The sequence below is a fragment of the Dendropsophus ebraccatus genome, chromosome 12 (genome assembly GCF_027789765.1).
Source record: "Dendropsophus ebraccatus isolate aDenEbr1 chromosome 12, aDenEbr1.pat, whole genome shotgun sequence".
Classification (NCBI taxonomy): Eukaryota; Metazoa; Chordata; class Amphibia; order Anura; family Hylidae; genus Dendropsophus; species Dendropsophus ebraccatus.
Window position 1 is genome coordinate 56,391,145 of NC_091465.1, and position 23,616 is coordinate 56,414,760.

The following is a 23,616-nucleotide window of genomic DNA, read 5'->3' on the forward strand; positions in this document are numbered from 1 at the left end:
GCAAGTCCCCCCTTCACCATGTTATTTAAAGGGGTTGTCCGGCGATAAAAAATTATTCACAGAATAACACACATTACAAAGTTATACAACTTTGTAATGTATGTTATGTCTGTGAATGGCCCCCTTCCCCGTGTTTCCCCCCACCCACGCTAGACCCGGAAGTGTGGTGCATTATACTCACCGCATCTCGTGTCGTCCACGGTCTCCGATCGTCAGCAGTGACGTCTTCTTCGGGAGGCCAGCGGATCTTCCCGAGTGCCGGCCACCCTCTGCAGCGTCATCCGAAGCTCAGCCGCGATTGGCTGAGCATAACTGTGCTCAACCAATCGCGGCTGAGCTGCTGATGACGCGGCCACGTCATCAGCAGCTCAGCCGCGATTGGCTGAGCACAGTTATGCTCAGCCAATCGCGGCTGAGCTTCGGATGACGCTGCAGAGGGCGGCCGGCACTCGGGAAGATCCGCCGGGCTCCCGAAGAAGACGTCACTGCTGAGGATCGGAGACCGTGGTCGGCGCGTGACAGGTAATGTATAGCGCACCACACTTCCGGGTACACGGGTGGGGGTGGTGGGACACGGGGAAGGGGGCCATTCACAGACATAACATACATTACAAAGTTGTATAACTTTGTAATGTGTGTTATTCTGTGAATAATTTTTTATCGCCGGACAACCCCTTTAAGTGAATGTCCCCCTTCCCCATGTTTCTCCCCCCCCCCCACGCTAGATTCGGAAGTGTGATGCTGTATACTCACGGTATCACTGTCAACCCCGGCCGCCATCTTGGGACGATCACGTCATCTTTAGGAGGCCGGCCGGACCGCTTCAGCCCTCACTCATGTCGGCCCCCCTCCAGCGTGTCATCAACTGCTCAGCTGTGATTGGCTGAGTATAACTACGCTTAGCCAATAGCGGCTAAGCAGCTGATGACGTGCTGGGGGGGGGGCTCAAGAAGTCGTCCGGGGTCGACAGTGATACCGTAAGTATACAGCATCACACTTCCGAGTCTAGCGTGGGGGGGGGGGGGGGGGCATGGGGAAGGGGGACATTCACTTAAGTAACACACATTACAAAGTTGTATAACTTTGTAATGTGTGTTATTTATTGAAATAATGCTTAACGCAACACTACACCTTTAAGGCGCACCTATCTCTAGTAAGGATGGGAAGCATTGGCGCATGAGTTGCGGGGTACCAGGAGGGGTAAGAATATGTTGCATTTTTATTTTTTGTCCTACCCCTAGCTGTACATTTTTTTTTTTTAATTCCTGGACAACCCTATATACATCTAAACGTGTGTAAAGGAAAGGTAGCGCAGTTGTCAATAGCAGCCAATAATATTAAAGATTTTATTTATTTTTTTATTAAAGAGGCAATCTGATTGGTTGCTATGGGCAACTGCTGATCCGTTCACTTGCACAAAGTTTGATAAAGGTCCCACTTTGTCATATATATATATATATATATATATATATATATATATATATATATATATAGGATGGAGATATTTTGGCAATTTTGGAGGAATGGGACAGTTATACAGTTTTATGCAGCAAATCTTCAGCATGTGAATTCACATTGACCCCATAAAACAATATAATTTTTTAGCCCTATATTATACGCTCTAAAACGGCAGCCATTTTCTTATTCTGCGTTATACAGCATGGCTTAGACCATACTGTAATGTTCCGCTAAGTTCTGACCTATCAGTTTGCCCATAGGGGAGGTTTCCGGGGGACTGTATATGGTGACGCACCGCTTCCTTGGAGAAGGCGCGATGCTTCCTTGTTATGGTTGTGAGGTACTCTCGGATTGGTTGAGCCCTTGTTGTGTCACGTGTCGCGCTGTCCTGACGGGTACCGTGATTGGACACAATTATGTAAAAGCAAGTGTCTTCATTGCTTTAGTGTTGTTATGAAAGCCGTGGAGCGGTAAAGAAACAGTTCCTCGCCCTGCGGTCACCTGTGTTGTCAGGTGTCATGGCTGACACTGGGATGACGGGACGAGGAGTGAAACGCAGTGTCAACGTCCTCCTCCAGTGTGAATGGAGCTCCTGCACCTATGTGGCTTCTAAGATGGAAGAATTCTGTGCTCATGTATCTGATCACCTGGGAGCTCAGCAGCTGCGGGCTGGAGAGGAAAACATGGACTGTGAGGGTGAGATCCTGCCCTGTGATACCTATACTGCTGTCAGTTATTGCATGATGGAGCCCAGTGCTGGAAAGCATTGCATGTCATTTTGCAGAATATGTGACCTGAGCCTTTTGCCTTTAAAGAAATAAAAGATTACAAAATCTCCAGCTCATGTAAGGCTTTGGGTTGCCTTTTCCTTCAATGGTGGTAAATAAAGCTGCAGCCATTTTCTTCCTATCCAACCAATATGGCAGCCATTACATCCTTGTTGCATAATCGGGCTAGAGACAGGAGAAAGTGGTGGCGGCCAAGGGAATGATATGGCCACTGTGTTTGTCACCCAGCATTCTATTACACAGATACACCTATTAGACCAGGGAGTGTTGTGGTCCTGGACCAGGACCCTGTAGGGCCTCCATAGGCAGGGAGTGTCCTTTTCCAGGGCAGGGATTAGCTGTGTCAGACATATAATCTGCTGGAAATTTTCTATGTCACCTATATGTGTATTACTCTCCACTTTCTCTTTTAGATGAGTTTTGTTGTCTGTGGCAGGACTGCGGCTTCTTCTCCCTGGATAGCCAAGTAGAACTGTTTCGCCATGTTTACTTTCACTGTTACCACACAAAGCTGAAGCAGCTGGGACTGCAGGCGTTACAGAGTCAGCCGGATCTTATTCCCTGCCAGCTAGACACACAGAGCCGAAACATGATCCCAGAACTCCAGGAAAGCTTCCTATGTATGTGGGAGCAGTGTGAGGTGAGGCCTTAAACCTGCCACAGTGACCCACACCATCTAATGGTGGGTTTACACGGAACGATTTATCGTTCGAATTTGCACGATAACGGTCAAATTCGAACGATAATCGTACGTGTAAACGCAGCGAACGATTAAGCGACGAGCGAGAAATCGTTCATTTTGATCTTTCAACAACTTCTCAAATCTGCGTTGATCGTTCGCAAAAAATTCGCAGATCGTTCCATGTAAACAGTCTTTCAACGATTTCACCTATGTATGATAGTCTTAAGCGATCGCAAAACGATTTTTCCGTACGATGTATCGTTCCGTGTAAACGCTGATCATTCTGAAAAAAAACATTGTTCATTCAAAATCGTTAATCGTGCGATCGGGCGAATTATCACTCCGTGTAAAAGTACCATAACACTGGTTGTGTGCAGCCGTGACTGCTATAGTATACTAATCTACCATCTCATTTCTAGGTCTCGCCTCTGTATCATCACTCACTAAGGGCTGACCTGAACCTTTAATCTGCCACAGATCTAGTAGATCAGCGCTCATTAAAAATAAAAAAATACACAGTTCACTTGTCATTTAGGCATCAACACGTGAATGATCCCTGGAATGTTTGTGCAGTCCTTTAACTCAATCATCAGCTCTACATGCCCCAGTTAGGGTCCTTCTGAACTACTGTTTTTTGAAGCCAAAGCCAGGAATGGATTTGAAAAGTGGAGAAATCAGGCTTTCCTTTATGACCTGTTCTTTGTTTATAGTCTGTTCATGGCTTTGGCTTCAAAAATATGTCAGATATTTGTGTTTGTAAAAGGATCCTTACACGGGGTGATGTGCAGACCACTAACAATGATTTTTTGGCATGTACTCATCGATTCATTGACAGATTGGTAGCCCTTTTTTTAGGTGCATTTGGACTTACCACTTTAAACAGTGTCAAGTCCAGGTGCTGCCTGCAACTAGAGGGAAACTATCAGCAGGTTACACAAATCTACCCTGCTGATATATCCCTTTTGTGCACTGAGCCCTAACTATGAAGGAAAGTCTCTTACCTTCTTCCTATGCTCTGTTTCCATGCAGTTAGTCGTTTGACCCTAATGCTAGTTGGGCAGTTTGGAGTACTGGGAGTGGGGATATTGCCCCTTCTTCCTCAGCTGCTTGTTGGACAGTTTGGAACACTGGGGGTGGGGATACTGAAAATCAACGGAGCAGGCCTGCCCCACCCTCAGTGCTTCAAACTGCCTGATTAGCATAAGTGTCTAACTACTATCTGCACATGAATGGTGCCAAAGATGAAGGTTAGAGACTTACCTCCATCTTCAGCGCTTCATGCAGAAAAGGGCTCCTATCAGCAGGTTAGATTTGTCTAACCTGCTGATAGCTTCCATTTAAGGATCACAAGTTGAAGCTGCAGCTTATACTGCTGTGTAAGATCGTGAATGCAACTGAATCTACTCCTATTTGTGGCATGGTGCATTTTTATGCTGAATGTGCCATTTTGTCTTGCACTCCCTCCTAATAGTCTGTAAGCTGATGCATGCGAGCAGAGCCCTCACTCCTCATGTATGGATAACTATATGTATATCTCTGTAATGTCTGATTTTTGTCTATGTATGTAACCCCAGAATTGTGCTGCGGAATCTGTTAGCGCTATATAAATAAAAATTATTATTATTATTATTGTGTCCTGCTATTGGAAAAACAGCTGCCTTGAAACATATAACTGAGCAAATGGCTTTTTTTATTTTGATGCTATTTTTATCTTTCCCTCCCACAATAGAGTTCATTTGACAATGCTGAATGGTATTACAGACATGTTGACTCTCATGGTTTAAGTGCAGAATATGAAGTAGCTGGTAAAGAGAACCGGGTTCTGATGTGTGCCTGGAAAGGTGAGCTAGGAATTTCTATTCTTTTAACCTTTTTCTTTGTGATTTCATCTTGATACTTTCAGTTTTTTTTTCCTCTTTCTGCCTTCACAGACTGTGACTGTTCTTGTAAAAGTCGATGCAAGCTACGTGAGCACCTGCGAAGTCATACACAAGAAAAAGTTGTGTCCTGTCCAAACTGTGGAGGCATGTTTTCCAATAATACAAAATTCTACGACCACCTCAGACGGCAAACATCTTTAGATGGTAAGTCTGTTATTTTATTTACAAGATAAAAAACGTAAAAATGACCAATCCTCAAAGGTACTTGCCCAAATGGATATATTTAAAAATACAGTGTAATCTTAAACACAATCAAATGATAAAAACAATACAATAAAATACAATGAAAATGCATATACAGTTACCATAGGGCCCTAATGGTATAATAGAATGAGAGCAATTAACCATAAAATCTGAGCAAATATTAGATATAAAAAATGGAGCTCAGTGTAAGAATGTCTCTAAAAAATGACTGATATGGAAAGAAAAAAGAGAAAAGTAAAAAGAAGGTAGTTAAAAAAGAAGTTCATATAGTGCACCTCTCACCAGACCACGTTGGCGTTACCGGTGTTTTCGTAGTAGTCTGCGACCTGTGGTACGCCAGAGATGTTAGCAGTGATAGATCCAAACAGGTAAAGCACTTAAAAGAGATCGCTGAGTGTCCACTGTATGCGACCTGTGGTACGCCCGCGATTTCCCACTGTAGATCACCGTCCTGGATCTCCGATCTCGGGTGAGACCATCTATCCACTTATGCCGCTTTTGATGTAAGGAGCGCCGGCTGGAGAGTGGCGTCTTCTCCGCTCCTACTGCTTGCGGTAGTGTGGTAGATTGTGATCGTGGAAGTCTAGCGCGGGAACTCAGCTGTCAATCAGCGTGCCGTGGCGGTATATGGTAAGATGTCGCAACTTGTGGTTTAGCCAGGGTCTGAGATGGTGCACTGTCGGTACCAGGTGAAATAGCTATACGCGTTTCAAGGCAACCAGGGCCTCTTCGTCAGTAGCTTATACAGACTCTGCGGTTGTGGTCCGTTTTATACTTCAGCTATACGCGTTTCAAGGCAACCAGGGCCTCTTCGTCAGTAGCTTATACAGACTCTGCGGTTGTGGTCCGTTTTATACTTCAGCATCCTCATGTCCTCCCACTCCCAGTGGGAGGACATGAGGATGCTGAAGTATAAAACGGACCACAACCGCAGAGTCTGTATAAGCTACTGACGAAGAGGCCCTGGTTGCCTTGAAACGCGTATAGCTATTTCACCTGGTACCGACAGTGCACCATCTCAGACCCTGGCTAAACCACAAGTTGCGACATCTTACCATATACCGCCACGGCACGCTGATTGACAGCTGAGTTCCCGCGCTAGACTTCCACGATCACAATCTACCACACTACCGCAAGCAGTAGGAGCGGAGAAGACGCCACTCTCCAGCCGGCGCTCCTTACATCAAAAGCGGCATAAGTGGATAGATGGTCTCACCCGAGATCGGAGATCCAGGACGGTGATCTACAGTGGGAAATCGCGGGCGTACCACAGGTCGCATACAGTGGACACTCAGCGATCTCTTTTAAGTGCTTTACCTGTTTGGATCTATCACTGCTAACATCTCTGGCGTACCACAGGTCGCAGACTACTACGAAAACACCGGTAACGCCAACGTGGTCTGGTGAGAGGTGCACTATATGAACTTCTTTTTTAACTACCTTCTTTTTACTTTTCTCTTTTTTCTTTCCATATCAGTCATTTTTTAGAGACATTCTTACACTGAGCTCCATTTTTTATATCTAATATTTGCTCAGATTTTATGGTTAATTGCTCTCATTCTATTATACCATTAGGGCCCTATGGTAACTGTATATGCATTTTCATTGTATTTTATTGTATTGTTTTTATCATTTGATTGTGTTTAAGATTACACTGTATTTTTAAATATATCCATTTGGGCAAGTACCTTTGAGGATTGGTCATTTTTACGTTTTTACGTTTTTTATCTTGTATTTTTCACCCATGGTACTGGGTTGACCATTGACCTCAGGTTTAGCAGTATAGAGAGCTCCACTACCTTCTCTTTTTTTTTTTTTTCCTGTTATTTTATTTGCTAGTGAACTGGAAAACAATCCTGACTCCTTCCAGTAAAAATCTGTATAGCACTGCTGTTAAAAAAAATGGTGATTTAAAAATTATGTAACTATGCCAAGAATACAGTTACAAAGTTATCCACAGTACTGTGTGGTTCTTGTGCAAAATCTGTCCCCACTAGCAGCTAATACCAAAAGTAGTGGGGCTCTTTATTTATTCCGCTGAGCCTTGTAGATTAATCATGCACAGCAGGGTGGGAGGGAACAGGCATTACTGCTGCTTCTTGGCATCGCCTTTAAGCTACTTGAACTGCTAAAAAACCTCAATTTTATAACGGTGCAAATGGCCATCAGCAGAAATAAAGCTATGGCTAGTATTATCTCCAAATATCCTTTCCACTGGTGTCTTCAGCTCTGTACCTTGTAGGGGGGGGATTACATGATGTGTTTGAGGGTTCTAATTAGAGATGAGCGAACCTCAAGCATGCTCGAGTCCATCCGCACCCGATCGTTCGGCATTTGATTAGCCATGGCTGCTGAAGTTGGATAAAGCTCTAAGGTTGTCTGGAAAACATGGATACAGCCATTGACTATATCCATGTTTTCCACATAGCCTTAGGGCTTTATCCAACTTCAGCAGCCACCGCTAATCAAATGCCGAATGATCGGGTTCGGATGGACTAGAGCATGCTCGAGGTTCGCTCATCTCTAATTATAACCCTCAAACACATAATGTAAACCCTCCTCCCGATTCTAGTTGAGGAGAATCCTTAGCAGGGGACTTTTTATGATGTCCTACACAAGTTCCATTATCCTTTACAGTATACCTGCAGTGATTATTGAAAAATGACTGTTGTGCAGTATTGTGCGCAATCTTTATTTTTCTTTTATGCATCAATTTTTATTTTCACGCTGAAATATGTTTCTGAACTCCCCTCCTCCCCTCCATATATAACTGTGCATTAGAAGATAGAGCATCCATCTCCCGTCTCTAGAGCGAGACCCAGCTCCATGTAATTCTATGGTGCTGTGCTTCACACTGGAGACAAGCTATGGAGAAGGGGCAGGAAGCTCTGCCTCCTAAGGCATATTTAATATAAAATTAATGCACAGTGCTGGACAACTTTTTTTTTCAATAATCACTAAAGGTACACTTTAATTTTCCACATCTTGGAGAGAATCCTGTACATTCTCTGACGTCACCTACACACTACCTAATATGCATAACAGGGCACTGTAAGTCAGGGTCAGCAAAGAAGTTAAGGTCTGCTAAAGGCACACTGGGCATATGAGCTTGCATCTGCCTCTAGCAAACCTCCCCTTCTCTGCTGACTGACTTACATTGCATAGCTGTGCATATTAGGTGGTGTGTAGCTGACATTATTGTGGTGAATGACTTCAGAGCAAGCACCAGGGGGGAGAGTGTCAGACTGAACATGTTCATGGTATCAAACGCACGGCCCAAGTTCCTCTCTGCTAAAGAAGAATAAATAATATAGTGTTACATGACTGGCTGGTAAAATTGGCTAGCTAAGCAATTTCCTTAATGTAAGGTAAGTGGGAATGTAAATGAAAAATGAAGTGTTATTGGAGGAAGTTATTTATTATTGAGAAATTTCTCAATATTCTTTATTGAGAAATATATCTTTTTTAAATTATGTTTTTACATACCTCAGAATGCTGGCAAATTTTCTTCTTAATTGGGTGCCTACAGCCAAAACCAATACAAGACTATGTTGCCAGAAAAGTATTGCTGCATACTAGTACATACATGCATACAGTTAGAAGAACTAATGCCCATGCATATACATTATACATTATGTAGACAGCCATGGTTGTCCCTCTAGTTTTAGGCAATTATTCTGTCTGCCTTTATAAGTCACCACCACATCCACAACTTTTGAAAATATAAAACATACCTTTTTGTTTTCACGTATACTTTTTGTATCTGCAGAACATAGGTTCCAGTGCACACATTGCTCCAAGAGATTTGCAACAGAACGACTGCTGCGAGACCATATGCGGAACCATGGTAACTGTTATATATTTGTGTATTACCAATACTTATACTTATTATTATAATATAAGAGAGATATTTTAAAAATGATTTACGTCCATTGCGTGTTTGGGCTTAACCAAAAACTGTATACCCTTAGAAATGGACAGAACACACACAATAAGTATATTGTGACAGCTATCCTGCTTTCATAGGTTGCCGATTATGATCATTAAAATTAAGAATTTCTATAAATTTGTAAATGACACTAGAGAGATGCAAGTGGCTGACATAACTTTGGGCGTTGTACTCCTGCATGCCCTATCTGACTTTATGATCTTCTGGCCGTGTTAATTGCAGCCAGAAAAGAAGAATTGCCTCAGTCTTTAGGGCACTCTTACATGCTGTAGAATCAGCCACTGCTGCCACATGGCAGCTCCTGGATTTGCTTACATTTATTAAAGAATCACAAGTTCTAGTGGCTACTAGCACTTGTAATTCACCAAAATGAGAAATATGGGGGCATATAAGGACTTTTCCTTCCCACTGGCTTTCTCTAAAAAAAAAAAAAAATCAAACGCTGCAGTAGTGAAACAAAAAGAATTGTTTCATGTAACCACTCTTAGTAGTCATCTTAAAGGGAACCATTCACCCGTGGCCCCAGGCAGAAACTGACATACAGTGACATAAAGGTCAATATACTTACCAAATCGCTCCCGGTCCCGGATCCCGTTGTTGACACGGAGAAATCGCCGATTCTTCTTCTCGTGCCCATTGTGGTAATAAGCCGAGATGAGTCCAACAGCCATAGGAAACGACAGACGAGTCCAACTTATTCATGAAGTCCTCTTCTCGTCGCCGCCCATCCACGCCTCCTGGAACTTGATTGACGTCTTCAGTCTTCTGACGAATTCCCGCGCAGGCGCCGTTGCGATGGTCTCTTCACCTCTTCTGCGCCTGCGCGGTAAACAGGATACGTGCTCGAGACAATCAGCGCACGCGCAGTAAACAGTGGAGCTGCGGAGCGGCTTCAATTGTGAACTGCACATGCGCCTAAAACGACAGTCACGGTGCCTGCGCGGGATCCGGCGAGAAGAAAGAAGACGAGGAGGAAGAAGGCCCGTGTCAATCAAGTGTCGGAGGCGGGGAGAAGGCTGGACTTTGGGCTTCGCGGCGCTCATTACCATAATGGGACTGGGAGCGATGTGGTAAGTATATTGACCTTTATGTCACTGTATGTCAGTTTCTGCCTGGGGTTACGGGGTGAATGGTTCCCTTTAAGAATTTCGTATTTTAGATTTTTCAGTGCTGTAGAACATGAAACATGTTATAACACTAAATTTTCCCTCTTTTGTAGTGAATCACTATAAGTGTCCCTTGTGTGATATGACCTGTCCTTTACCTTCTACTTTACGGACTCACATTCGGTTTAGGCACAGTGACGAGCGGCCATATAAATGTCAGCATTGTGATTACAGGTGAGATTTTAAAAGTATTGTAGTGACAAATTTTACATTTATGCTAACTGTGGAGGAGAACACTTGAATAAGTCTTAAAACCATAAGGTAATCTGCTTGTATGTAGTTTCACTATGAAGAGCGAGTATGTAAACCCCTCCTGGGTGTGCCAATAAGGATGTTAAATTTTATTTTTATATCACCTGGTCAGCACAGCGTGGAAATCCCAGTAGCGTAGTCCATTTTTCAAATCACCGCCCAGTTCCTGCCATCCGTGCAAGTTTCTTTATGTGAAAATCAAGCCGATCTATGCACTGGAGGCGGGCTCTGTGCCCCCCCGTGTACTGATATCACCTCTCCTCAGTGACGTACCTCCTTCATAATCTAGTCTGGCTGTGTCACCAAGGGGAGGGGATATCTGTACACTGGGGACGCCAAGCCCACCTCCAGTTCATATAATTGCCTAATTTGCATATAAAGAAACTGGCACGGATGACGGGAACTGGGCGGTGATTTGAAAAATGGACCACGCCACTGGGATCTCTGTGTGTACCTTAGTGATACATTCGCTTTAAAGTAGACCTGCCAGCAGGAAAACTGGGACTGTTGGCTTGACAGGGCTAGTTGTCATAATTCTTATGCATTTTATCATTATATTTTGTTTTTACCTCCTTTATAGCCCTTTCCAGGGCTGAGTTGTAAAACTGTTTTGTTAATATGCAAATGAGGCTCAAGGGCCCAGTGGGCATTTCCATGCATGACAAAAACCCAGATAAGTCCACCCCCTCTTCTCTTTAGTGGCTGCCAGTTGAATGGGTTACGCGGTTGAGAGACGTTGATAAGAAGGACATGGCTGAAATTACCTGGGCTCTTATCATCTTGAGGTACCCGCTGGGTGCTGGATTCACATTTACATATTAACAAAAAGGTTTATATTTCTGCTCTGGTACAGTCAGATCCCCGTTCCTGTGGATAAGAGGATGGGGCTTGTTTTTAATATTTTCAGGGAATGTTACGTTTACAGACATGAAGTCGGTATGTCTGGCTTCATGCATCAAAAAGTCAAAACATTTAGTGCAAATTTCTTTATTGTTTAAATCTCTGACTTTTGTCATCAGTACACTCCTCACAAGTGCTCTCACTTTTATGACTAAATATAGATAGAAATACAGATGTAATCCATTACTGTACACATTAGATAGACAATTGTTTCAAATTCAAATTATTGGGGATCATGCACCACTTTGATAGCCGGACATATGTGTGTTCTAAGAACAGCAAAATATACATAGAAATTGAACCTACCATAAAATATGGTATTAATGAGCTAATCCATGTACAATGGCCCTGACTTATCAACCTGTGTAAAACTGGTGTAATTTGAGCTCACTAAGATATGAAAGCTGAGCTGTGACTGGTTACTATGAGCAAATTAAACTTTTTTTGTTTGTTTCACACAGATTAAACTAGACTAGTATATGTTTGTGCAATCTAAGTAGCATGCTATAGCTAGGATTGTAGGTAGTTCAATTTGTCTGTTTCTAGATGGTTATGTGTTTTTAATGGTGCAGTATGAAAGACTCAGTGTTAAAGCGTAACTGTCATTTCAGGCTCATTTTTCTGAAAACATTAAATATCAACAGTACAAGCGATTTTAAGAAACTCTGTAATAGGTTTTATGTACTAAAAGAGTTTCCTTCTGTACTGAAAAAGCAATCTCCCAGCCTCACCCCTCACTGCAGATGAAGCAGGATTTCTGTCTCCATTATGCGGCTATGGAGAGGGGAGGGGCTGTTAGGAGTGACTGAGCACGGAGGATTTCTGCAAAGCACAACACCCTGCAATCTTCTCTCAGTAAGTTCATAGATAAGCACTGACCTTTCTGACACCTGAATTTAGCGTTTTAGGTGCCCAGAGAGTCTACACACAGCTGACCTTCATGTCACCTCTTCCTGCTCCCTCATCTCCCTCAGCCCCTCCCCCCTTCATAGGCTTTCAATGGAGAGCAGAACCCGTCTTCACTGGCTTTTCTGTAATAAAGACGTGTTTGCCTGATAATGCACAGATAAGAAGTCAGGGGGGGGGGGAGGCTGGGAAATTGCTTCTTGAGTACAGAAGGAGGCTTTTTTGGCTGATGAAACCTATTACAAAGTTTCTTAAAATCGCTTATACTACTGATTTCTGCAATAAAAAAAAAACATGACAGTTACGCTTTAAATCTCATTTCTGTTGTTGTTTTTAACATGCACGTTACCTTTACATGCTTGATCAGTGCCATGTATGTTTTTCATCTTTCTCATCTCATTCTCATCATATATCTGACATTTGCTTCTTCATAGCTGCAAGAATCTGGTTGATCTTAGGAAACATTTGGACACACACAGCAAGATGCCTGCATATTGTTGTGAATATGAAGACTGCAGCTTCAGCGCTCGCTCCCTGTGCTCAGTCAAAGCGCATTACAGAAAAGTTCACGAGGTAACTTTTTTCATTGTGTAGATAAAGATCATTTACCTAGCAGGAAACTTTTACCTCCATGTGTACAGTATATTCTTGAGATATGTATTTACATTTAACGTAGTAAAAAAATATACATGGAGCTGTGTTTGCAAAAAAGAGCCCTTGGAGCCTCATTTAAGAGTCTCAAAACACAGGATTAGCCAGATGTCCCTCCGGGATCGGGCCAGATATCCCTCGGAATAGGGCATTTGAATTTTAACATTCCTCACCCTTTTGTTAGGTGAGATAAGCAGCCACTGTAAGGGTCCAATTACACAGTGATTTTTAACGATAAACTATTGCAAAAGTGATTGTCTATCGTTAACCTGAAATCGTTCACCATATTACACAGAATGATAATCGTTACTACGATCGTTATTGCGATCGTTTACTCCTGATCCCAGCAAAACAATGAGCAATTACACTGAACGATTAGTTAAAAAATGCGAAACTTGAGCGAACTAATGTGGAATTACAGTGAACGATTAGCGAATGATTAACGATAATTTTAGATTCAGATCTAATTCAATGACATACAAACGATTTTTCTATCGTTGCCTGCAATTAAACAGAACGATTATCATTTAAATATGAACGCTTTACCGATTTTTTTTTTTTTTTTTTTTTTTTTTTTTTTTTTTTTTTTTTTTGCACGATAATCATCCCGTGTAATAGGGCCCTAAGACACTGGCAATGGGTTATTCCCCCTTTATAGAACACAAGCTTGCTTGGCCTCATATGTATAGTGGATAACTGTAATCGTTGATAACTTGACATACAGGATATTTTATCTAATAGTTTTTAATTTTTTCCAACATTATATTCAGATACTTGCTTTATATGTGCTTCTGAGAAACCTTTTAACTAATAAGATCACAGACCAATTTTTCCTTTTTTCTTCTCTGTTTTTCCCCTGTAGGGTGATTCAGCTCCGAGATACAAATGCCATGTGTGTGAGAAATGCTTCACAAGAGGTAACAACCTCACTGTCCACTTGCGTAAGAAGCATCATTTCAAGTGGCCATCTGGACATCCTCGCTTCAGGTATATTTTTTTGTCACATCACTGGCCCTGTTTGTTGCCCATTTATAAAACTTAACTTTTACTTTTTAACTTATACCTTTAAAACTGTTCGGCACAATATAAAATACACGCACTGTAAAAAGTAAATCTACTGAAATAGATTAGCATATATCTCAGCAGCACAAATAAGAAACTTAAATGTGCGATGTACCTCGTATTGATGCCCTAGTGTCCCAGGTTAGTCTCTTCTTACCTGCTTATCTGTGGCTCCATAAAATATAACCCATCAAAAAGACACTTTGGAAAGGCCCTAATGTACCCTACCCTGGGCTCTGCCTAACAGTATTACTATCTATCCTTGCCCTATTCTTTCCCTCTCCCACAACACGAGGTCTACAAAAAAGAAAGGAACCAATAAAAAAAACAAACTGGTATTTGCTTATTATACATCCATCCCAATGCGTTTCACCTCAGGAATATTTTTCACCCGATGATCATCAGGGGATACACAATTTCAAACCATTATAGGCCTCACAGAGATAAATTTAAAGTGCAAAAACTGATACAAAGCAGAATGGTGCTACCCTACCACGACACCTGCCATATAATAATAGCTGTGTATATTTTTTGTCCACACCTAGGGTAACTTCACACACACAGCATCGCATTGGATTTTCTGCTGCGGATCCGCAGGAGATGTGATCTAAATAACTGAACACAGCATCAAATCTGCTGCGGATCCTGTACGTGTAAATGCACCCTTAGGCTGGGTTCACACTGCGTTTTTGCAATCCATCTTCTTATCCGTTCACCCCCCCCCCCCCCCCCTCTAAACTGATGCATTTGTTTTGATCAGTTTTTCCATTGACTTCCATATTCCTTTTTATTACAATGGAAGTCAATAGAAAAGCGGATCAAAATGTATGCACACAAATGCATTCATTGTTTTTCATCCGTTTTTTGAAAAAGAATAAAAACACGGATGAAAAAATTGGATTGCAAAAATGCAGTGTGAAGTCAGCCTTACCTTTTCTCATTATGCATCTCTATAGTAACTCTTTATTAACACATCTTGGACATGCACATGTTGCATTTTTTCAGATATAGTATGTTCAATCTATTTTTATTTATAAAGAGTGGTTCACAAAATAAGCAATCGACCAAAGTCTTGAAAACCCAGTACAAATAGACACATTAGAGTCCATGAAACAGTTTTGTGTCCGACGCGCCAAGACATGGCTGGATCTCACACAGACGTACGTGTCCAATTACTCGAACCAAGTTACCTTCTTATAAAGAGGCAGAAGAACTTTAACAAGATACTCAATAGTATGCATTGATACACAGTCATTTTCAATCATAAAATGCAGAGTCCCCAACATGGGGACCAAAAAAAACGATTTCTCAACGGTCAACAGAAAAAAACAAGTTGAAAGGAAATAAAGAAAAAAAGAGAGGGGAAAACTGATAAGACAAAGCACACAACACCAGGGAACAAAACCTAAAAGGGGAAAACAAGAGGGAGAGGAGGGGAAGGGGTCCGAGCAGAAGGGTTGAGGGCAAGTGAGGACGCGAAGAGACTCCAGAGATGTCACCGCAATAAGGCCTGAAAATCTGCGGATTCCATGAAATGCCGTGGGATCACCATTCTGGCCGCTGTCAACATGTGTCTTGGCAACCCTTCTTTATCTGTGACAGAGACCCCGGAATCAGGGATATTAATGCTACTTGGGGAGTGTTAGAAATGTTCCTATTAGAGTATTTGGTATAGATTCGAAAGACTCTGTCCCAGAAAGGTTTAATAAGTGGACATCCCCACCAGACATGCAGCAGCGAGCCCCTGTCGGACAAGCATCTCCAACACTGATTAGAGGCCATAGGAAACATTTGGTCTAAGCGAGTGGGACAATAATACCATCTCGTCACAATTTTATAATTCTTTTCTTTGGCTTTCACAGCCTGAGATAAGCCATGAGTCAATGTGCATATTTTCAGGCGCGTCTTCTGATCAAGTTGAAGACCCAAGTCCCGTTCCCAGGCCGAGAAGAAAGGCGGTGGTTCATCCATTGCCAAGGCGCAGTAGTAATTTGTAGAGTAAGGACAAAGGATGATGGATTGCTGCGGGAGCGTTGAACAGGTCATCAGTTTTCAGCAGAATATGGCGATCTGCTACATAATGAACGGAAGAAAGATTGCACCTGTTCCAACTCCAACCAGGATACCCTACAACCCGGTTGCCTTGCTTCGAAAGAGCTAAGATCAGGTATTGTACCATCACAAACCAAATCTCAGAGCCGCGGGGGAGCTGTCATGTCCCACAACATAAACCGATTGGCTGAGAGCCCGGGTGGGAACGATGGGTTTCTCAACAAGGGCGTCATGTGCCCAGGTCTCTTTGATATGCCAACCGTATCTACACACCCATCCCAAACATGTGTGTGTAGGCAAGAAAGGCCAGTCAGGAAAAAATTTCCTCTCCTCAGGTCCCAGCCAAGGGGCCAAAGTATGATCAATTGGCGCTAGCGATCGTTCTATCGACACCCACCGTTTGGTGTCAGACGAGTGGGCCCAATCCAGGATTCTGACGAGAACCGCAGCAGTATGGTATAGCTTAAGATCCAGTAACCCGGGGCCTCCGACGGCTCTACTTTTGGTAAGAACTGAAAATCGTAATCTTGGTCTACACGACCCCCATACAAACTGTCTGCCATACGACCCATGAGCTTCCGAGAAATGAGTAAAGTTTTTATCCATAGGATGCAGTACTCTCCATACATCCACCAGTCTATGAAGTCGCAGGACAGACTGGACAGCAGCAATATTGGAACGAGCCACCGAGGATTTGCCAGTGGACGAGTCCAGGAGGATATTAAAGTCGCCCCCCCAAGATGAGAGTACCTTCAATGAAGGACTCCGCTTGCCTACATATAGCCGCAAGTGTTTTACCCTGATTGGAGTTGGGGAGGTACACATTACCTACGGTGTAAATTTTGTCAAATATGCACATCTTGACAAAGACAAATCTACCATTGGGACTTATGAATGGCAATGGAAGTTCCCTTACATTTGGCATCTGGAGTGGTGCTATGCAACCAGAAGTTGTAATACTTAGTGCGCATGCCAGGGACGTGACCGGACTTAAAATGAGTCTCCTGTAGGAGTAACACCAACAGCTCGCTCAATAGGAGGGAACGAAACTGCCGGGATCTAACCAGGCAGTAAGTATTCCAACAGGAAACTGACGCTTTAAAGCGTCACCCTACAAGGGCGAAACTGACAATGGAAGTGCAAACTTCCGCGGCGGGACCCAGGGATCAAGACTAACACATATACATAAACCCCCCCACATAACCAGTAGAAATACCCCACCAGAACTTAGTAACAACATTGGACAATTAGAGGACCACACTCAAGTGTTACGTGGCCCTTGCCGGGTCGCTAACGGTGGTAAGTGTCCCCAGTCAGGCAAGGATACGGCGGGAAGCTCCAGCTCAGTAAGGAACGCTTGCAATTCTTCAGGTTCTCTCAGCTCGATACGACGGCCATTTTTACGGACGATGAGGTTAAAGGGAAAGCCCCAAGCATATGGGATATTTCTGTCACGGATTAGTTCCAATAGAGGACGGAGAGATCTACGTTGTGCAAGTGTTGCCCGTGATAAATCCTGTAGGAAGAGTAAACGGTGTCCTTCAAACTCCACACACTCCAGATTCCTAGCAGTACGCATGACCTCTTCTTTGAATTTATAGTAATGCAAACGGCATATCACATCTCGCGGTTTTGTGACGTCAGGGTTCATGGGGCCTAATGCTCGGTGTGCACGGTCAATTTCAAAATCCTCTGTAATCTCCCTGTCCAGTAAACTGCAAAAGCACTTTTGCAGAGTATAGATAAGATCTGATGCTTTATATGATTCTGGCAAGCCCCTGATCCTGACATTATTCCGCCGATTGCGGTTCTCCAGATCGTCCTGCATTTTATAGAGTTGTTTAATGTGAAGTTCTTGAGTCGCCAGGGTAGCTTGCACGTCCTCTACTGTATTACAAAGGGACATATGATCAGCGGCTAAGTCCTGCACCTTGGATTCCACAGCAGTAAAATCAGCTCTTAAAGCCCCAGTCTCCTTTTTGTAAGTGTTTTCCAACCTCTCAATGAATTTCTCTATTTCTGATTTAGTGGGTAGAGACTTTACATGCTCCTGACAGTCCCAGGGAGCAGAAGCAGAGTCCTGTGAGGAAGGCCCCTCCGCCATTAGCTGTGCAGGCTGGGAACAAAATGGCGCTGCAAGGGAGGAGGAGGGGAGAGGAGAAGATGGCGCCTGCACCTGCGGGCCCTTCCCTATGCGCTGTGGCTTAGGCTGAGACCCTGACATGGCGGACAGTGTGCACGAGTGGCGACCGGCTGAAGTGGGTGAGTGTGTGCTCCCTTGGCTTACCGGTGCTGCGGTGGATGCAGGGCTAGTGCCGAGGCCCGGGTGTGAGACGGCTCGGGAAGCCTGCTTGCCTGTCCCCCGTCTGTCCCCGAGATGCCGTGTTGCTGGCCGTGTTGCCGGTCAGAAAGCGGTCCAGGTTACCCTGAGAAGCCGGGTTTACTGCTGCTGCCGAAGCTGTAGGGCTATGGCTGGGTCCGGGACAGGTTGCGGTGCGGGAAGCCTGCTTGCCTGCTGCCTTGTGTCCACGTGGCGCCTTGCTGCTGGCCGCGTCGCTGGTTAGAAAACTGTCCAAGCTGCTCTGGGGAGCCGGACCGCGGGATCTCTTGGATCGGGTAGCTGTCCCCACACTATGCCGCTGCATTAAGTCCCCCAGCCGCTGCATTAAGTCCTCGTCTGGGGGTACAATAAGAGGGGGAGACCACTGGTTGCCGGGTCCCGCCGACAGAGCTCTGAAGCAAGCGTGTTCACTCCGCCATAGCCAGGCCACGCCCCATTTTTATCAGATATAGTAGGAAAAAACTGTAACATGAAGTTGGTGTGTAAATAGGTCCTGAAAATGAATGTAGATTTACTAGATTCTAATGTGGACAGAGGACGAAGAGGGCAGCCATACCTTTATTTCGAAGGTTACTGTAAATCGTAGCTACTGAATGGCATTAACAGCAGCTTAGGCAAGGTGGCTGTTCTCTATATTATGTATTGGGGAAAATAAAATAAAAAATAAATAAAAACAAATATATATACAGTGGTACTTTGGTTTAAGAGTAACATGGATTAAGAGCATTTTGCAAGAAGAGCTCACAGTTTTTCAAAATTGTAACTTAAGAGCATTGCTTTAGTTAAGAGCTCCCTGTACTGGGTGGGAGTGGAGGATGGGCATGGTCTGCAAAGCGGTGTCTACAGCACTGTACTCTGACCCAAGAAGTCTCCCTCACCTTCCAAATCATAGCAGATCCACTTCAGGCTGGGGCTTGCATCAGAGGACAGGACTGTGGGGGTAATCTCTTCATAGCTGTAACCCCTCTCTCCCCAGACAGAGAGTGCTGCATTTATGTGCCCTTATTTGCCCTGCTCATTCCTTCATGCTTCCTGCAGTCTCTTCTGCTATATACACTGCTGCTATAATGTGCCTGCCCTTACACTCGGCTATACACACTGCTGCTATAATGTTCCGGCACTTACACTCAGCCATTCAAACTGCTGTATAGAAGAGTTTCTGTCACTGTTCTCCTGCACGGCTATGTGATTCTCACTTCCTGATTGGTCCATGCTGAACACCCCCCCCCCCCCCTCCCAATTGCTGTCATGTCACCTCACAGACCTCTGACAGCAGCCCTGCTTCTCTATTCTAGCCTGTTGTACTATGCTCCTGCATTATGGGGATCTGCAGTTCTACCCTGTATCTACAAACTGCTGCTGTTTTCTTAGGTTTATCACATGATGATAGCTATATAGTACAGTAACTAATATGACATTCAGCTGTTTCTCATTGTTTGTTGCATCTGTTTTACATGTTATTCAGAATTTTAAAAAAAATCATTTATTTTTTGGGTGTGGAACCAATTCTTTGCATATCAGTGACTTCTTATGGGAAAATTTGCTTTGGTTTTAAGAGTGAATTTGGATTACAAGCACAGTCTCGGAACGAATTATGCTCTTAATCCAAGTCACCACTGTGTATGTATGTATAATATAGATATATATATACACACACACACCTACCTTTTCTGAGAGCTTTAACATCTTTAGGAATCGTAATAGTAGCCATATTGATTGTGAATCAGTTGTCTCATGAAATATATGTGTAAAGAGTGCTGAATATAATTTTCAGTAATTAGCACACTAGGGAACTGACTGAATATTTAAAATTCTATTAATAAGCAAATTTGGGCTATGTCCACACAACGTATTTTTTCGCAAAACCACGGCTGTGATACAACGGCTGTGATTTATACGAAAATATAGGTGACATTGCTGCCTATGGGATCCCGGCCGGAGCGTATACACATAGTATACGCTCCGGCCGGGATCCATAGCAGCGCCGCAAACAACTGACATGTCGGTTTTCTGCGGCCGCTATCCAGTGAATAGCAGCCGTAGAAAGCCATGTCAGTGCACACTGTGGAGCAAGCGGCTCTGGCCGCTCACTCCATAGTGTTCTGTGGGGAGTTCTGATGCGGGCGCGCACGGATGCTCCCGCATCAGAACCCTGCGCCCTGAAAGATGAACCTTCCGGGATGATCTTTTCAGAGACCGGACGTTCTTTGACTCGGCCGGGTCACGCAACGGCCGGTCTCTTACGTTGTGTGAACATAGCCTTAACCTGAAATATCTGTTATTTGGTTATCAGTAGTGCGTGGATCCATGCCGAACATATCTGCCACTGTAATAAACTTTAATTCTGACTTGAAAACAGATCAATTGCAATTTTACTTATTTTCTGTATTTTTTTTTTTATTTTGTAATATTTATGTCTTTATGTATTATATATATCCTGTTTATACTTCTACTTGACAGGTATAAGGAACATGATGATGGCTTTCTACGTTTGCAGCTGGTGAGATATGAAAGTGTAGAATTGACAGAACAGCTGATGAAAGAACGTGAGAAGCAGGGAGTATCCCTGGATGACACCCCTGCCTGTCTGGTCTTAAGTCAAGGAGGAAGCACGGGATCTGATGCAGTAGATTATGAGAGAACTGCAGTAGAAAAGGACTACAGATTGTTGTCAGAATGACCGGTTGATTAGTAAAAACATTGCTTCTTAAAGGACATAAGACAGGTATCTCTTCTTAAAGGACATAAGACAGGTATCTCATGTTGTAAATTTCCTGTACAGATTCTAAACTGGGAGCCTTAGGAACTTCACGTGCTTCCACTTGCTTTTGCCTCAGTTTACTGTTGCAGACTGAATACACAACTTCATCTCGCTTGAATATTTTATTGACGGTAAAAGAAGATCCAGTTCAGGAAATATCCAGCTGACTGGCCTCTTTGTACAGTTTAGCCAGCCATCTATGGCCAAGTCCATAAAGAGGGAGTTAGACCCTAATGGGACAACATCCTAACGGATTTGAACCAATTACCATAACTTTTGATTTACCGGCCTGTAACCGTGATGTTCTTAGATAGTTAGTTAGCTGTTAAAATGCCAATTCTTTCTAATATTTCTACTCGGACTCAGACAGGGGAACACACACATTTTCTCTAAATTACATGGAGTAACTTAAGAATGAAAGGTTCCGACAATGGCTTTTCTTAGCAGTTCTTTGTTACTTTTAGTTGACATCTTACATTTGCAGTTCATTTTGTGCAATAAAAATTATGTTTTTTGGTCGTAGTGTAATCAGGGTTCATGCATTTGGTTCAGCAGTATTGTCATTTACTGGAACTTACATAGTTTTCAAGAGGATAAGGCAAGAGATTTCAGGATTTCCCCTTTGCCTACTCAGGAGGTGGGTGATGCTGCAGTTCTTCAGCAGCTATTGTTATGGTTTTTTTTTTTTTGACACTTCAGCCCAGAACAAAAACCTGATTTGGTGACCTATGAAAATGAGCTTTAATGATTTGTTTTATTTCCATATATCTATATGGGCTAATTTTGCTTTTAACCACTTATCCCACATGGGCATAACCATATGTCCATTCCCACAAATAGAAATTTATCAACATTTTTAGGCTGGCTTCACACACAGTATATTTCAGGCAGTATTTGGTCCTCATGTCAGGTCCTCATAGCAACCAAAACCAGGAGTGGATTAAAAGCACAGAAAGGCTCTGTTCACATAATGTTGTAATTGAGTGGATGGCCGTCATTTAATGGCAAATATTTGCTGTTATCTTAAAATAACGGCTGTTGTATTGAAATAATGGCCATCCACTCAATTTCAACATTGTGTGAACAGATCCTTTCTGTGTTTTTAATCCACTCCTGGTTTTGGTTGCTATGAGGACCAAATACTGCCTGAAATATACTGTGTGTGAACCCAGCCTTAGCCTGCAATTGCCATGACTACCATCAGAATCGTGTAATCACTTGTCAACCTGCCTGATGCTGTGGTTATTACTGACAGTGGCAAATTTAAAGGGAAACTATCAGTGGGTTAGAAGTATCTAACCTCTGATATCTCCCTGTAGTGGATGGGGCGTAAGTTTTGTACCCTTATCTTCTGCATTGTTTCTCTGTAATTAGCAGTTTAATCCTTATGCTATTTAGGCATTTTGGTGCCTACTGCCCCGAATGACAGACTCTGCTAATATTCATTAGAATTGGTGGCCAGCCAGGGTAGATCGGTTCACTGGGGGCAGAGGTCCCTCCCCGCTGTGCAAAAATGCATAATTAGCAGAAGGATTCAACCGCTAATTACACGCACAGAGGATAAAGGTAGGAAACTTACCTTCATCCCCAGCTCCCTGTGATATCAGCGGTTTGATACTTCTAACACACTGAAAGTATCCCATTAACCCTCTAGTTGCCACTGTCGGTAATAACTGCAGCATCAAGCTGTTTGACAAAATTCAAGCCCCCATACTGTGTAGGTAGGAAAAACATAAATTTAACAATTTTATTGTGTAATAGTAGTAAATAGGGATGGTCCGAACCTGCTGAGGTTCGGGTTCGTATGAACCCGGACTCTCGGCAATGATTCCCGCTGTCTTAAACCTCCGTGGAGAGGGTGGATAAAGCGGGAGGACTGCCTGGAAAACTGGGATACAGCCTATGGCTGTGGCTGTATCCCGGTTTTCCAGGCGGTCCTCCCGCTGTATCCACATTCTCCAAGGAGGTTTAAGACAGCGGGAATCAGTGGCGAGAGTCTGGGTTCGTATAAACCCGAACCTCGGCAGGTTCGGACCATCCCTAGTAGTAAACCATAAAGAAATGTATTAAAATTTTTTGCCACTGAAATCGCACTGACCTGTACTATAATGTTAACATGTCCTCTTATACTGCATTTGTGGCAACCAGGGGTTGCCAGGTGGTGTTCAATAGCTGGGCAAGATGGTGGTGTACCCCTGAGGCACTTGTCACAGTGGCCAGGAGTGGTATGTGTTCACCCCTGGATTTACCAATACACAGCCAGGCCCTGAAAGAAAACCTCAGCAGGAGCTCTCTGGTGTGGTCCTCCTTCAGAGAAATCCTGACTGGAACTAACTGACCCAATCTTCTTCGGGGAATAAACTACACTCTGGGCAGAAAACAATTGGAAGAATAACATCCTAAGGTTGGAACGTGCTGTATACATTAAAAGGAAGTAAATCCAAAAATTTGGGAAATATAGGGAACTGTGGCTGGACTCTCCGGGCCTTCCATCGAGGCCGCTT

At 43.4% G+C, this 23,616-nt stretch overlaps 1 protein-coding gene across 1 annotated transcript; it reads left to right on the forward strand.

Moving 5' to 3' along the window:
* Window positions 1–1,820: 1,820 nt before the first annotated feature.
* Window positions 1,821–21,080, forward strand: HINFP (histone H4 transcription factor). The gene is made up of 9 exons (XM_069947015.1): window positions 1,821–2,154; window positions 2,660–2,886; window positions 4,658–4,769; window positions 4,860–5,012; window positions 8,842–8,919; window positions 10,241–10,361; window positions 12,680–12,818; window positions 13,759–13,883; window positions 20,812–21,080. Exons 1-9 carry the CDS (start codon window positions 1,977–1,979, stop codon window positions 21,029–21,031), a joined length of 1,353 nt encoding a protein of 450 aa, XP_069803116.1. The 5' UTR covers window positions 1,821–1,976; the 3' UTR covers window positions 21,032–21,080.
* The last annotated feature ends 2,536 nt before the right edge of the window (window positions 21,081–23,616 follow it).

Coding starts and splice junctions, on each gene's coding strand:
- HINFP (XM_069947015.1), top strand. CDS start 1,977: ATGGCTGACACTGGGATGACGGGACGAGGAGTGAAACGCAGTGTCAAC. Junction 2,155..2,659: donor GGAAAACATGGACTGTGAGG/GTGAGATCCTGC, acceptor TTTCTCTTTTAG/ATGAGTTTTGTTGTCTGTGG. Junction 4,770..4,859: donor TCTGATGTGTGCCTGGAAAG/GTGAGCTAGGAA, acceptor CTGCCTTCACAG/ACTGTGACTGTTCTTGTAAA.